General features: G+C 37.3%; 1 protein-coding gene across 1 annotated transcript; it reads right to left on the reverse strand.

Annotated features, from left to right (window-relative positions):
• Positions 1-512: 512 nt before the first annotated feature.
• Positions 513-13,516, reverse strand: LOC101154672 (aminopeptidase N). Its single transcript, XM_017479033.3, has 21 exons — positions 13,392-13,516; positions 10,578-11,266; positions 9,360-9,502; positions 9,118-9,272; positions 8,908-9,034; positions 8,183-8,337; positions 7,992-8,105; positions 7,764-7,907; positions 6,704-6,769; positions 6,534-6,599; positions 5,980-6,155; positions 5,769-5,845; positions 5,377-5,510; positions 5,110-5,165; positions 4,851-4,998; positions 4,683-4,774; positions 4,472-4,582; positions 2,864-3,031; positions 2,583-2,723; positions 2,397-2,478; positions 513-1,269 (listed from the first exon to the last, which is right to left on the reverse strand). Exons 2-21 carry the CDS (start codon positions 11,168-11,170, stop codon positions 1,117-1,119), a joined length of 2,901 nt encoding a protein of 966 aa, XP_017334522.1. The 5' UTR covers positions 11,171-11,266; positions 13,392-13,516; the 3' UTR covers positions 513-1,116.
• Between the last annotated feature and the right edge of the window lie 1,348 nt (positions 13,517-14,864).

Here is a 14,864-nt window from a genome sequence, read left to right on the forward strand (position 1 = left end):
AATATTAAACATTTTTGAGATGCACCTGTATAAAAGTATTGTCTTATCTTATCCTAAAGGAGGTGATGTTCAGTTCAGCATTGCTCACTTGGATAGTTAGCATAATTGTTCTAATATGTTTTCCTTGGATATAGAAAATTTTCAGATTAGTTTTGTTAGTTGTAGATGTAAATCATTTGTAAAGTAATCACTCAAATGGTTTTTCACTAGAAGACTAGAAGAAATTTTCTTGACAACTACTGTTACTTAGATTCAAGTGAATTATTACTACTGCAGCAGTATTTTGACTCACGTCAGCCGGATTTGTTTTCACCACCGCCTAAACCTTTTACACAAACCGAGCAGATTGTTGTGCAATTTGTTAAAAACTAAATCAAATGTGAGACCATGTTGAGCTTCCAGTTTATACAAAGAGGAACAAAGAATATTGCTCATTTTGAATTATTCAGCAATGTGTTGCCGTGAAGTCTGACTCATTTTCAGGACACGTCATGAAAGGAAGTACAACTGACTTCATAATATGACTGAATATTTTTATTTTAAAAAATTAGCAATCATTTTTACAGGCTTGTAAGGGATTCAATTATTGATGTTTTGCTGTGTAAAATGCACAGAATTGCCAAATTGTACAAGAGTCCAGTGTTTGAGAAGGAGTTGAATTTATAAAACTTGAATCTATTAATAACTTGGTAACAAAATTATAAGGGTTGAACAATGCATTATATCACATAACACACACACACACACACACACACACGCACATACACATTTACTGAAAGGCAGACAGGCAGCTGCATTAGTGAGTTTAGTTTATTTTTAGCATTTCGAGTGCAATGCTCTACTGGTTTTACAGCATATATACTCTGATGTGGATGGAAAGAATGAAACCTTATGCTGATGTCTTTTTATTTTTGAAAGATTGGGGCTTAGAAATGCTAGCCCATTTATACCAGCCATCCTTACTAATGGAAATACAGTTCAAATCCATTAAGAATTGCTGTGAATATACTGATATGTCTGTATGTTCCTGCCAATATGACGCTCCATGAATTCCCCTCCTGTAACCGTGGTGAATGGAGTTTGTAAGGCTGCTGAGGTGTTTCGGTGCTATTCGGTTCACTCTGTCTCAGAGATGAACCACTTCAGAACTTGCTCCTTGTTCTCTCCCAGCCATTTGATTCTGGCCGTCGTCTTCTCAATAGCCTGCTGCAGAGCCTTTGAGGCCGAGCCAAAGCCCACGTCCGCGTTGTCCTTTTGAAACTGTTTTAACTGCGAGACACAGGACAATGAGGTGTGTGATTATATTAAAACTAATTCCAAACTCTTGAACATAACTGATGCAATTCAATACAGCAACATTACCTTATATGGTGCTCATGCCATATAAGAAAAAAAAGGTCTTTCATAATCACAGAGTATGTTTTATACAGCGTAAATCCATGCAAAGTTAGATCTAGCTGTGTTTTGACACCAAGATATACTTAGATGTTACAAATGAAAATCCTAGTTGGTAGGTTTGTTGAATGTAGCGGTATAATAGTGTACTGTACCATGCTGAGCAAATGTGAAATAATTGTATTTTTTTTATGATAGATGCAAGCAGGGCTCGATTTGAAGAGATGCAAAAGAACGCTATCTCAGTGGTTAAAAGAATTACAAGATTCATCATCATCCTCTGGTAAAACTGTTATTCTCCTGTAACTGAAGGCATCTCATTGGACCAGAGACTTACTACAGTGCTAAAGACATTAGGTCACAAAGGAGAGAGTTTTCACAGACTTTCATAGACAATTCATTTTATTTACCCTGTTGGATCTGAGATCATGGCTTGTTTAAAATCAGAATGCATGAAGACAAACGGACAGAGAAGTATGTGTTTATTCTTCCTGCTTCAATTTCAAAACAGATGTCTAATCTGTTCAAGAGTTTGTGGTATTAATCAAGAGCGGTAACATGAAATGGCAGTGTGAACCGAATCAAAATCACTTCAAATTGCTTTATTTATAGCCAGGAACTAAGCACTAATCGTTAGTCATGTTAATCATTTTAATGTAACTGTATCTTTATACATTTTAGCTGAACACCCCTGATGATGCATTATGCGTTAACAATCTCTATTCTGCTGTCTAGGTTCCTAATAAGGTAAGCTGTATCATTTAATGCCATTTTCCTGAATGGTTATTGTTTACAATTGTTTATTGAATTGGCAGACATGTTTTACAATTGAAACAGAATGCAGTCCCATCACACAGCTGGGAAGCTGCTCAAGGAAACAGCAAAGGTTCTTTATTTGGCTGTCCTTACAATCTTAAACTCAAACTTTTGCAATCACTAGCATAGATCTTTAACCATTAAGTCACCACTCTCCCCTGTTGCGTAATGTTGCCTGGTCCTACCTGATGTAGCTCGAATGGTGTGCAGAATCTGGCAGTGACGTCACTTATTAACCTGGCGAAGCCGAATGATCCAGTTCCATACCTGTAAAACAAATACAATGTTCAAACAATGCTCTTAGCCTTGAAAACGAAACGCTCTGTCTTTGATTGAGAAGCATAACGTGTTACATATCGAGTCACTCTTACACTTTAAAAAGGTATTCCCATCGCGCTCGGACGAAGTTCCATGCCAGAGGCTGGCCAATCACATTGCTGGCGACTGATCCTATTGCAGAGGTTGCGTCTTGTTTGCGAATCTTTTCAGGATCCAGAGTGTAATCGAGGAACCTCGTTTTAAAAAATGAAAAGATAAAAAGGTGGCAGAATAGGAATTATTCATTTAAAATCGTTTAATCTGTTTGAGTCTTTGCATAACTTAAAGCATAACTTTAAAATAGGTTCAAATGATGAAAGTCCAGAATATGTACCTGTTAAGCAGCCATGGCTGTTTGGTGCAGGATAAAGCTGACCTCAGTTTAACCGCCTCAGCTGCTACGGTGGCCTTTTTAAACATCTTCCAACAAAAGTCCCATTCCTCCACTCCTCCTGCAGCGATGGCATTGCAGTACACCGTCGACCTCAGGTTTGGGTGAATCCTAACCAACAGAGCATTAGATATATGTGTACATGTTAGGCCATTTATTATTACGAGACTATTTTGGTTTATTATTTAAGAACATAACCAGTAAGAGTTGTCTTACGTGGCACTCCGAGCTAAGGTTCCTAACTAAGACTTGAAACCTATTCATGAAACTGAGAGGAATTTCCAAGCAAAGCAGAGCCGGCTCTGACTAATTAGCAACATGAGTGGCTGCTTAAAGCTGTCAAAGGGCCCCATAATAAATGTCAGTCTATGACCATAAAGTTTGACCCATAGTTCTGAGGGGAAAAAAGAAATGTTTTATCATGGGGAAGAGCCGGATTCATATTATATACTACTAAATATATAAATAGAGCAAAATGCAGGCTCAGATTTTTTTATATAGAGAAACTACACGATAGCCTAGCTTACTAAACTATTACAGTCTAAAACCTAAAGCATTTAAATAAGGCATTAAATAGAGAGTGTCAGTAACCGTGTAATGGCACTGGCCCAATCAGCCCGGTTCAAGATACACGCTTGATTGTCAAACAGAAAAGTATTCAAGTCTTAAACCCTTAATAAGTACAAATAGTACTGAAGGGGTCTTATAAAAAGTGCCAAAAAGATCCTGTAAAAATCAGACTGGAAGCAGACTTTTCAGTAGAAAATGTGGAGAATTGAAATAGATAAAAAAGTTCAGTTCAGTTATATTTTACACCAATTAAGATCTTAACTGACATTTGAAAAGACATGCAGATTTATGTCATTTTACAAAATGTTACCTGTAAAAATAGGTAAGTACAGCAGATTTAAGAAAAGAAAACCTTTTTATTTGGATTTAGCCATAAATAAGCACTATTTCTTTAAGGGCACTAGCACTATGTGCATGGCACTATGTGCATCCTAAACAAATACAAGAACAACATGTTTTTTTTAACGCTACATGCTGGGACTTCTAATACTATAATGTAAATTATACCAAGGTGGTAAGGGCATCCTTAGCTGGTGATTTTTACCCCTTTTTTGTTTGTTTTTTGTACTTGTTTCAGTAAAGTTCATCAAAATACTGTAAAATGTATCATTTTTAATTATTGAATGTTCCTTCTTAACATTTAAACTCATTTAAATTAGACAGTTTTGTAAATAAATATTATACATATTTATGTTTAATTTCTTATCGATAATTGTGCTAATTTAAAGAGTTAATTGTTAACGAGTTGAGTTTCTTTGAAAAACTGCGAAAACAGTTCGAATTTTAGTTTTTCTCCAGTGTGAGTTTCCAAAAAACACTTCTTACAGTGTGTCTCAAATGCTTATTTGAAGTAACAACACAGAGACATCCATTTACAATTAATACATAACAAACTCGTTTCCTCTGAATTAGAAACCAACGAGTGACTTTCTCATGTTAAATACAGTGCTGTATAATGCTCCGGTGTTTATATGTACTTACCTGTTGTGTTCAGGATCCTGCATCCACTGTCTAAACCAGTGCTTGGTGAGGTCTTTGCATGCCTGTACTCCTGTACTGCACGCCAGCGACAGTGCGATGATCTGTGTGAATCTAAGCACAAAGCAGAAAACACAAGAGATGTGATTAACACTCAGCTTTCTAATGAGAGTGTAGCGGTTGAGAAAAATTTTTAAATGGTGTAAATCTTTACTGATCAGTGTGGCCTGCAGGCACCGTCGTCCAGTTTGCAGCTACAGAAGTAAAATGATCAAACAGAGGCTTGACCTGTTTTCGCAAGTAGGCCTAAAAGGACAAAAATATAGACTGTTACACTCAATAAAATCAGAGCTGAATTTATTGATGTCTTTAATGAGCCCACCTGCATCGGTCCATAAACCTCATTGCGATCAAACACTGCAAATAATGAGCTGAGGCTTCTGAGAGCTGCTTCCCACGGAATGTATTCTCTCTCCATTGACAGATACTTAGTCGTTCTTAGAGCAAGAGTAATGTTTATGATAGATGCCCTGAAGGAAATGGAACATAAGTTACATTAACAAGTATGCACTCAGCAAGGAAACAATGACATCACTTAATACGGAGATATTAAAAGAAATATACACGAATGGTGATCTTACCTTGCTAGAGTAAAGGCATCATCCAGTATCTGGGCTCTATTAATCACTGGTATTTTCTAAGCAAGTAACAGAAAAATACTACTTTTCTAGCTTTTTCTAGCATAATTGAATCATATATGCGTATTCAGTACGTGTATAAATGTGTAAATGTTATAACTGTATACCGATAAACAGGTTTTGGGGGACATTAACATTTCATTCATTTATCTGTCCGAATTAGATACCATTGCTTTAAGAAACTATGGCATTATGCTTTATTTTCTGTACCTGGTGGTTGGTTGTCAGCTGATCAAGGAGTCGTTGCCAGTTCTCATTGTCATAATTGACTCTGTAGTACCCTGAAACGTTTAGATTCGCCAAAACCCATTCCCCTTTTCCAGCTTTTAGAGATTTATGCATAACTGGAGATACAAAACAAATGTAGGTCTGTTATTAACATAGGCTAAGAGATAGGGTTATGTTGAGACATATACAAAGCAGCCGTTCATTTTACTGCATGGAGAAAGAAGACCAGTATCCAAGTGACCTCACATCAGTATCTATAATTATACCACACTGTGTGGTGTAAGATGGTCATTCAGCAGTGAAGCTTAATGAAATATGTTTGTGTTTCCAACACTAAAAGGTACTGTGGTTGCAATGGTGTGCATCAGAAGTACCTGATTTTTGAAGAAGCCAGAGTTGCTCCTGTTCTACACCACTCTTTATCCATTTGATTGGAATAAACCACTCATAACTTAAGCAGAAAGGTTAGACATGCATATTGTTAAGCAATCATTTCATTTCATGTCATTTCAGCTTGCAGGAAATTAACCAACACTTTTACCAAGCTTAGTTAAAGTATCAAAATGACATGTTACGGCATCATACTTGAATTCCGATGATCGCTCTACCACTGAGGTTGGCTCCAGCAGAAAGTGCTTCTGGCTCACATTCCCAGTTTGGGTGTCAATGGTGACGACTGGGAAACCCATTTGAAGAATCCAACGGTTCATGATGTCATGGACGCTGTGCGGCAATTTCAGATGCTGAGTTTTATTAACTGCCTGGAGAAGACATTGGATACAGTAATTTCTCATGAGAGAAGATGAATAGAACAGGTTCTTGCATCTAAATGGATTTCATCTTCAGTCAGCTGGTCAGGATAGCAGTGGATATGGAGCGTATCGCAGGAACACTGAGTATGAGGTGGAAAAATTTAGCACAGTTAATCCACCAATTCACATGTTTATGGGAGGTGGGGGAAACCAGAGAATCTGGAGGAAACTTGGACAGAATTGGGTAGTACATGGAAAACACCACACTGACATTTACCAAAGCTCAGGGTCATGCTGTGAAGTGGAAACACTACATGCGGCACCACTATGCTGCCCTGTACTGGATTTGACATACTTAAATTCCCCTAGTTCAGTATGCCTACTTACCATCTGAAGATGATCCCAAAGGTCAGAATATGTGGAGCTCCCAAAGGCAAACTGATTTAGATATGTCTGAAAAGGGAACATTGGAAAGATGTTTTGTTTCATTTTATTAATAATACATCAGTAGTCCTCATTAACTCTGTAAGTTATAAACAGAACCCAGTAGAGCTTACACTAAGTCCTTTGGCAAAGACAGGCTCAGTGAGGAACTGAGAGAGCATCCTGAGCACCGCAGCCCCCTGTAATAACAAACACATGGAAACTCATGCTCACACTTACAGTGCATACATCTCAAAGTGAACTGCAGTAATATTGCCAGCTGATACAGAAGGGGCCGGTTAAGCATTCTTGAGTCTTCCGATATGTTCTTTAAAGGAATTTAATAACCTACAACACTTTACATGATAGAGCAGTTGATTAAGAGGAAAAAAATCGGGACAATTTACAGAAAAGTCTGACTTCACTAATGCTTTTATATTACTTAAAATGACTCAACAAATCTCAAAATGTATTCATGAAATATAATATACTATTGATGTAGTGAATGGTATACAGTACGCTACAACAAGTAACAATTCAAATTCAAAATATTTCGATTGACTATTGATCACCCATATGATTCGGTTTGGCACTGATAGAATCTTTGTCATTCTTGATTCAATATGATACCAATCAGATAAATTGAAGCTTTACATGTTTTCCTGCTGAGCTGAGCATGTAATTTCCAAACGTTTGACTCTCTCTCTCTCAATGTTCATTGATAGATCATTTTTGACACTCATATATATTTTTTAATGGTTTTCCTTTCTGATTAAAATCTAAACTAGTCTTCATTAGAGACTCTCAGACCAATCTCTCAGACTAAGACTCTCAGACCAATCTCTGTTTTGTTTTCTACACCCCTAGTAAATAGAGAAAAAAGATACCACCAAGAGTTTCCATCACAGCTGTTTGTATTGTGCTCATATTTTAAATGAATTCAACAGTTGGATTGCAGTCAAATAATAAACAGACGCTATGGGACGATGGGACATCTGTTGATAAATACACTCTTTAAAATCTTAAGGGTTCTATATAGAGTGTTTCCCTATCAGAAAAGATTTAAAACTAGAACACTTTCATAAAGTGAAGTACTCTTAAATATATAAAGGAACCCATGAAGAACTCTTTTACTTAGAGTACAGTGAGTAGAACATAAGGGTTAATTGAATTAAACACAATAAACCATTTCACCTTGCTGTAAGAGATGGTGTCGAACATTTGGGTGATTTCTGCTGGTGTATTGACCTCTTCCTCTTTGCAGGACAGAGGATGGGAGGACACCAGGCTGTCCACAGCAAACGCACGGTAAATATCATATAGTATGATCTGTTCTTTCTGTAGCGAGACAAGAGAGGGCAAATTATATTTGGACAATGAATACGTACTATATCATAGATATCTCCGGTAGAACGATCATACCATGTTAAAAGTTGGCTCTGCATAGTCTGCACCAAGGTACTCCACGTATGATGCAAACCCTTCATTCAGCCACAGGTCATTCCACCATTTTAGCGTCACAAGATTTCCAAACCACTGGAAGCCACAAACTGCACCATGAGCATGATGTCAAACAAAAGAACGACATCTTTGTCACTGGGATATAATATTACCATATGAGCGAGCTCATGAGCCACCACAGTTGCAATCCTCTGCTTGTTGCCATTGGCTGAGTTTTGGGGATCGAATAGAAGTGCTGTCTCTCTGTAAGTGATGAGTCCCCAGTTCTCCATGGCTCCAGCATTGAAGTCAGGCAGTGCAATCTGGTCTACAAAATAAAGTAGAGCGAATTTCCCATTGGTTAGTGTAATGATGAAGACCTTCAGGTGAGCAGAAATTTCTTTATTAACACAAGACGTTCAAAATGACTTGCAGGCCTGAAATCTTCACACACAAAACCAAAGCTTTTTTGAGTACAGTAAAGTTTACATAACGTGTCAAACTAGAAATTAAAAAGATTTCAATATAGCATTGAGCCTAAAGATGGGAGATTGCGAGTTCAAATACCAATGATGACATAGTCATCCATGGACGGATGTCCAAGAGAGCAAAATTGTCCATTCTTTCTGGATGGATGGGATAACATTACTCCTGTCAATCAGAGTAACACTAACCAACTGTGGCAGATAACCCTTTCCTCTTAGTGTGTTATGCTGCCCTGTGATGTAACAAAAGCAGTAGTTCAAAAAGATGCAATGGCTGGTTTTACGTTTCTCAGAGGAAGCACATGCTAGCCTTCACCCTGCCTGGATATTAGCTGTCTTTTGATAGGGGTGAGAGTGGGAGCTGGAAAGTGAACATATTAGGAGAAAATGAAAAAAAATCAATATGGTCATACCTGACTTAGAGAGAGGATAGGAAGCATTGTAATACTTCTCAAAAAACTCTAGTATTGGCTGCGTGATGTTGAGGGCATAATCTCCTTGGCCTTCTTCAATGGCAGTTTTCCTTGCCCAAATACGAACCTTCCAAAAAATACAAACAATTAACAGATATGTCGAGTAACACTGGACAAATGTAATAATTTGTTGATTAGTTATAACATTACCATCACATCCGTGTTATCTTTTGGCTTGCTGGTGTATACAAATTCACAGACAATGAAAGCAACAAGATATGTAGACATCCTCTTTGTAGGTTCAAATCGAGTCCTAATAACATCATGCCCATTTATTTGCAGGCGTTCTGGACCTGAGTGAAACACTTCAGACCAAATGTACGATCAAACTGTAGAGTATGTGATATAAGTGAAGAGGTTTGTAGACATTGAAATTCACACAGTTCTCTCACCTATATCTCGACTGTTTGATAGTGCAACAGTTCCTGGCTCGTGAATGAGAGTGATGTGAAATATGGCCTTCATGGCAGGCTCATCAAAGCAGGGAAAAGCTTTTCTAGCAGATGTGGCCTGCATTTGAGTGATGGCGAGAACCCTGGAATTAAATGAACAAAAAAAAGTTGTAGACTTGCAATATCCAAAAAAAATCCAAGTATGATGAAAGGAAAGAATCACAACTATACCATGCACTACCACTGTTGGAGTGCCAAAAACCTGAAAACTGTATATGTTTTAAATGAGAATAAGGGGTATAGATGACAGGGTCAATTGGCCCCAATTGCTCTGCAACAAACCAGCAAGGGCATCTGTATAGTCTCATGCACTTTCGACCAAGTGTGTTGAGAAACTAGGCAATGTTGCATCTGTGTATTAGGAATGTAACCCGAATATGAATACATTATTCAGATTAAACAGATAATGTGCTCTAAACAGATACAAAAACAGATACAAACAGTAAGCTCAGTATTTTATTTTATTCCATTCTAGAAAGCTTACCAGAACGGTTCACATCTGGTTACGTTTAGAGTTGTACATTGGATGTGGGATCGCTTTGACAACACTGGCAATAAGTTTTAATTTTCACGTGAGCTGTGAGATATGATGCTTATATAAATGCTATATTATTTACCATGATAGTTAACTGGTACTTAGAAACTACCGGGCCAGGGTTATTGTTCTACTAGTTTGCTAATTTTGGGAAATAAACCCGACGAAATTTGTTATAAATTATTGCAGGTAGATACAAACAAAAATAATAGCTGCGTGATTTAAAAAAACAGTCCTTCACACATCTCTAGCTGAAACTAATTCTGAACACAAGAGAAGAGGTAAGAAGAGTTGAGTGAGGAAAATGAACTCATCATGCTGACAGTGCTGTGATTTCAACCTCTGAATAGCAGAAGTTCAAAACAAACAAACAAAAAAACCCTCACAATGTAAGCCACACCCACTCGATACAGATACAAATATTTAGAGCATTAAACAGTAACAGCATTGTATAAAATGATATTTGTTTGGCTCTACTCTCTGGGATTGTTGTCTCTGTGGTACAATAATCTGTTACTTTGAACTAGTGAACTGGGAGAAAACTATGGAGAGATCTTAATTGTCCTCTTCAGTCTCGCTAAAATGCCAAAATATTTGAGTGAAAAGACTCTCCAAAAACTTACTTTTTGACACCGTCCTCCTCATACTCACTCCTGTAGAAGCCTTCCAGATCATCAGCCAGCTCTCCTCTGAACTCTGTATAAAGCCAGTAGAACTTTCCCGGCTTTAGTGTCCCCTCCAGCTGGATCACTAAGTACTGGGTTTCCTCTTGAAACCAGGTTTTTCTAATGGCTGGAGCCTTGGTGTTATGCGTTCCCATCAGCTTCGCATGCCGCCCCTCGAAAAGAGTCAAGTTCAACTTGTGACAATGAATCAGGATCAAATCCGTCTCTCTGACACACGTAAAAGCCACTCCAGATTCACCAGTGAAAATGTACATGCCCTGGTTGTCCATGGTGAGCCGAGGCCACAGCGTGATGTTGTAATATTGAGGAGATAATGTGTCAGGAAGTCTGTATTTGTTCCAGGGTTCATCGGATGATGGTGAAGTGGAGGACGGAGGTGATGTTTGAACTTCATTGTTGAAATTCAGTTCATTTTTGGCTAATGCTTTAGAGTAAGCTATAGATAGTGCAATTATAGTGATCACAGCTAAAGCAGCAAGCAGGACAGCTGTTATGGCCAGTTGTTTGCTGATGTAGTAGCCTTTTCCCATGGTGGGTTAATCGGATTTCCTGATCTTTACACTAACAAGGAGATTCTAAAATGATACAGCTGGAGTAAAAGCGTCATCTGTTACAATGCTGTCTATCTGTGAAGAGAAATGCATGAAAGATTGGATTATGAATATTATATTGGCGTAAATGGGTTATTAACACTTGAAAATAATTCAAAGGAATTGGAAATTCCAATCTATGTTTTAACTTAAATGAGTAGTAACTTTATGATATAACTTTTTAAAAAATGAAACACATACAGTCGTCCTTAAGCCTAAACATCAATTTCAATAAGAGTAAATTACTCAAAAACAGTGTGTCAAGAAGAAATAAGTAAAAGCCTACCACGCTTCATTAGTCTGTAGTAGTTTCCAGACTCGCCTGGTAACTAATATCTCCCACGTACAGTATGTGAATATTAATAAATAATAAGACAGTTATGGGAGATTTGGGACTCTTTAGTGTTTAAAAAGCAACTCCAGCATAAAAGATGCTATATAACAGTGCTGAATGTGTATATGAGTTTCTGAACTTTACATTAAGTAGTTCAATATAACACAAAACAATATGACTTACATAGAAACACCTGAACCATGTTAGTTCACATGCTGCTAAACTTCACAGATACTGCACATAAACAACACCTCAAGCAGCTCTACGTAAATTACTGCCTTTCTGTCATGCGATTATGTCATGCCATGTATGTCAGAGATCTTTAAATATATACAGTTGTTTAAACAGTCAAGATGATATATCATTAACCAGGTTATTAATATGGTGTTGTCACTGCCATGGAATGACACACACTAACAACGGGAAGTTCAACCTAGTTATAGCTCACACTTACCACATTCATCTGGCCTACACACAACTATGGAACTCAATCGAGCTTGGCTACCCAAACACCACCATGACTCCAGAAATTACAGTTTGAAATCTTGGCCACAAACCTAAATTCCACGCAATTATTAGATATAGTTGGTTTTGTTTACGGCATTTTTGGCCCATAATTCTTTTCAGTAAATGGTCAGGGAAGCAGTGGATCCAGAGCCTATCCCAGGAACACTCCACACAACCTTTCCTGAGCTCAGGATCGAACTGGAGACACTGGAGCTGTGAGTTGGCACCATGACGCATTCTCATAACAGCATAAAAACCTGAAATGTGGCCGCTTGAAAATGTTACACATTCTGCTGCACTCATCGGTTTTGACGTGACTAAACGAAACCATATTCATCCAAAATCAGCTGCTATCCGGCAAACATACACATGACCTTAAGCGAAATCCACACGTCATTGCTGTTGGTCTTTTACAGAAAGTTTCGAGATGTTTAAACACCACATTTGTGTTTGTTTTAGAACTGTACAAGTGGTATTTTTGGGGGTATATTTACAGGATCTGCTTACAATTGTACATTTCCAAAGAAATTGCACTTCAGTAGTTTATGGAAAGAAGGTAAAAATCCAGTTGTCTCAGAATGTCTCATAGTGTGTTGCAGAACGTTATTTTAAACTAGGTTATGCCTGTACCGTCATCACGTCCTTGCATCTAACGAAAGGATAAAGCACTTCAAACTGGCATGCTTCAAATGTCGGATGTTTCATTGAGAGAGATTTGGGCAATGAATTGCAGCTGCTGTGGTCTGGGAAATATGTGGACAGTAAAAAATTCAGCACACTCACACACACACACAAAAACCCATCTAGAACATGCAATATGTTTTATTACCCCCATAGTATGATAAGACCGGGAAACATACTCCAAAGGCTGAAGAAGGCTATCATTCTTAGTGATAGAGAAAACAACTGGGATAGTTTTTTTTTTTTACAGTTCATCTTTTTTTTTTCTACATTTTGATAACATTGAAGATAGGCCTTTGCTTTGCCTTAGACAAAGTGGTAACCCTAAAGCTTCAAAAGATTTGGTTGTAAAAACTCATCTGACTCATCTCATAAATATAAATAATAAATAAATAAATACATAAATAAATAAATGGAAAGCTGCATAGTGAACATGACTGAGCAGGACACATCCTGTCCGTTCATCATGTGCTAAATCAATTATCAGCTAAACAGCAGAAATATGCTTGCTGAAAATATTTTTTTAAAAGTATCAAAAACCTTTTTGTTTTCGTGATAAAACCCAAGATAAAAGAGGAGGATTAAACGAATGTGGACATAAACATGTGTAATGTGAGGTAGAGAAAGAACAGTACATACCAGGTGTCCACATAGAAAGCGTGCGCAGAAGAGAGAAGTGAACGGTGATGTAGCTAATGAGAAACACACATTCTTTCCCGCCCTCTCTCTCTCTCTCTCTCTCTCTCTCTCTCTCTCTCTCTCTCTCTCTCTCTCTCTCTCTCTCTTACTCTCTCTCCCGCTGCTGTCTGGCTTATTCGGATTTTTCACACACACACTCATGTTAGTTTTACTATACCCATAACTAAATAATACTAAGTGCCAACACCTACAGAAAAGATCGACTCACTGTCACAAAGAATGTCACTGGTCTTTTTTAGGTTTATAAATACATTCTTAAACACAGTTTTTTTGTTTTTGTTCCTTCTTTATGGTGGAGTGAAATGTTCTTTCTAGATCAAAGTCATATAATATCTGCAATTTTGGTGTTCAGAAATGTATAAAACTCATGCGCACACACACACACACACAATGATAAAGCCTTATCAATCTTTCAGCTGTAATGTGACTGTGGTTTTGTGCGGGTTGAGCTGTAGGAATGTGCTTGTTCTTTATTTGGTTCACATATAAACACACGAGTAAGCACAAACATCAAAAACAGAACACATGTTGTACAGACAATATGTTGTAAACCACACTGCACGTCAGAACCTTAATAATTTGAGGTTTCTTCTGTGTTTGGTGTCCCCTGGTCACCTTGTACTCATGCAGTAGGCATGCAAAGATTACAATGAGCTGATTCTACATATGTAATGAAAAAGAAAGAAAAAAAAAAAAAACATCTCACAGGACAGAAAAAAACCCACAGTGCTGACAAGACACGAAACGACTTGACAAAAACCATGTATTTAATCACTAGTCTATAACTTAACACTACCTAGAACCCAAAGCTCTAACATGGACAATTAAGATGAATAATATTCAAATTTAAGGTACTGATTCATGCTCAAGAGTTAAAGTGTTACAATAAAGTGTTTATTATAAGGCTTTATAAGATGTAAATTATTAGGCAATCTCCGGTCATAGAGATATTTATGAATAAAGACGAATGCATAATAAGTAAGCCTTTTAAAGGGTCTCATTTGTTTAATTGTGTTATTAATCAAATAACAATTCCTTAATTAATCCCTTATATTTGTTTCTTAAAGTAAAGGCTTGTCCTTAAAACCTATAATTGAATTATTTAGGAAACACACAGATCTGAGGAGTTCACTGATCCTAAACATCTCAATACAATCTCGTACTAATAACACTGATCCTCTGATTGATGATACTGCCAAGCGGTTAAAGGCATCAGACCTACCATACTGATACAAACAGTAGACAGATTCAGCTAGAAATCATAATGAAAGTATAATGTTTTTAGAAGGTTTATCCTGACAGTTAAGATAGGAGAGACAAATCAGCAAGAATACAATTAAACATTAGAATAAAATAAAGACACATTAGATCAAGGCATCTGGTAGAAATGATCCCGTCATTAACCTCTTGACT

Source organism: Ictalurus punctatus, chromosome 10, assembly GCF_001660625.3.
Source record: "Ictalurus punctatus breed USDA103 chromosome 10, Coco_2.0, whole genome shotgun sequence".
In the NCBI taxonomy this organism is placed as follows: Eukaryota; Metazoa; Chordata; class Actinopteri; order Siluriformes; family Ictaluridae; genus Ictalurus; species Ictalurus punctatus.

Coding starts and splice junctions, on each gene's coding strand:
- LOC101154672 (XM_017479033.3), bottom strand. CDS start 11,170: ATGGGAAAAGGCTACTACATCAGCAAACAACTGGCCATAACAGCTGTC. Junction 8,338..8,907: donor CTATCCTCTCTCTAAGTCAG/GTATGACCATAT, acceptor TTTATTTTGTAG/ACCAGATTGCACTGCCTGAC. Junction 4,999..5,109: donor GATGCCTTTACTCTAGCAAG/GTAAGATCACCA, acceptor CATTTCCTTCAG/GGCATCTATCATAAACATTA.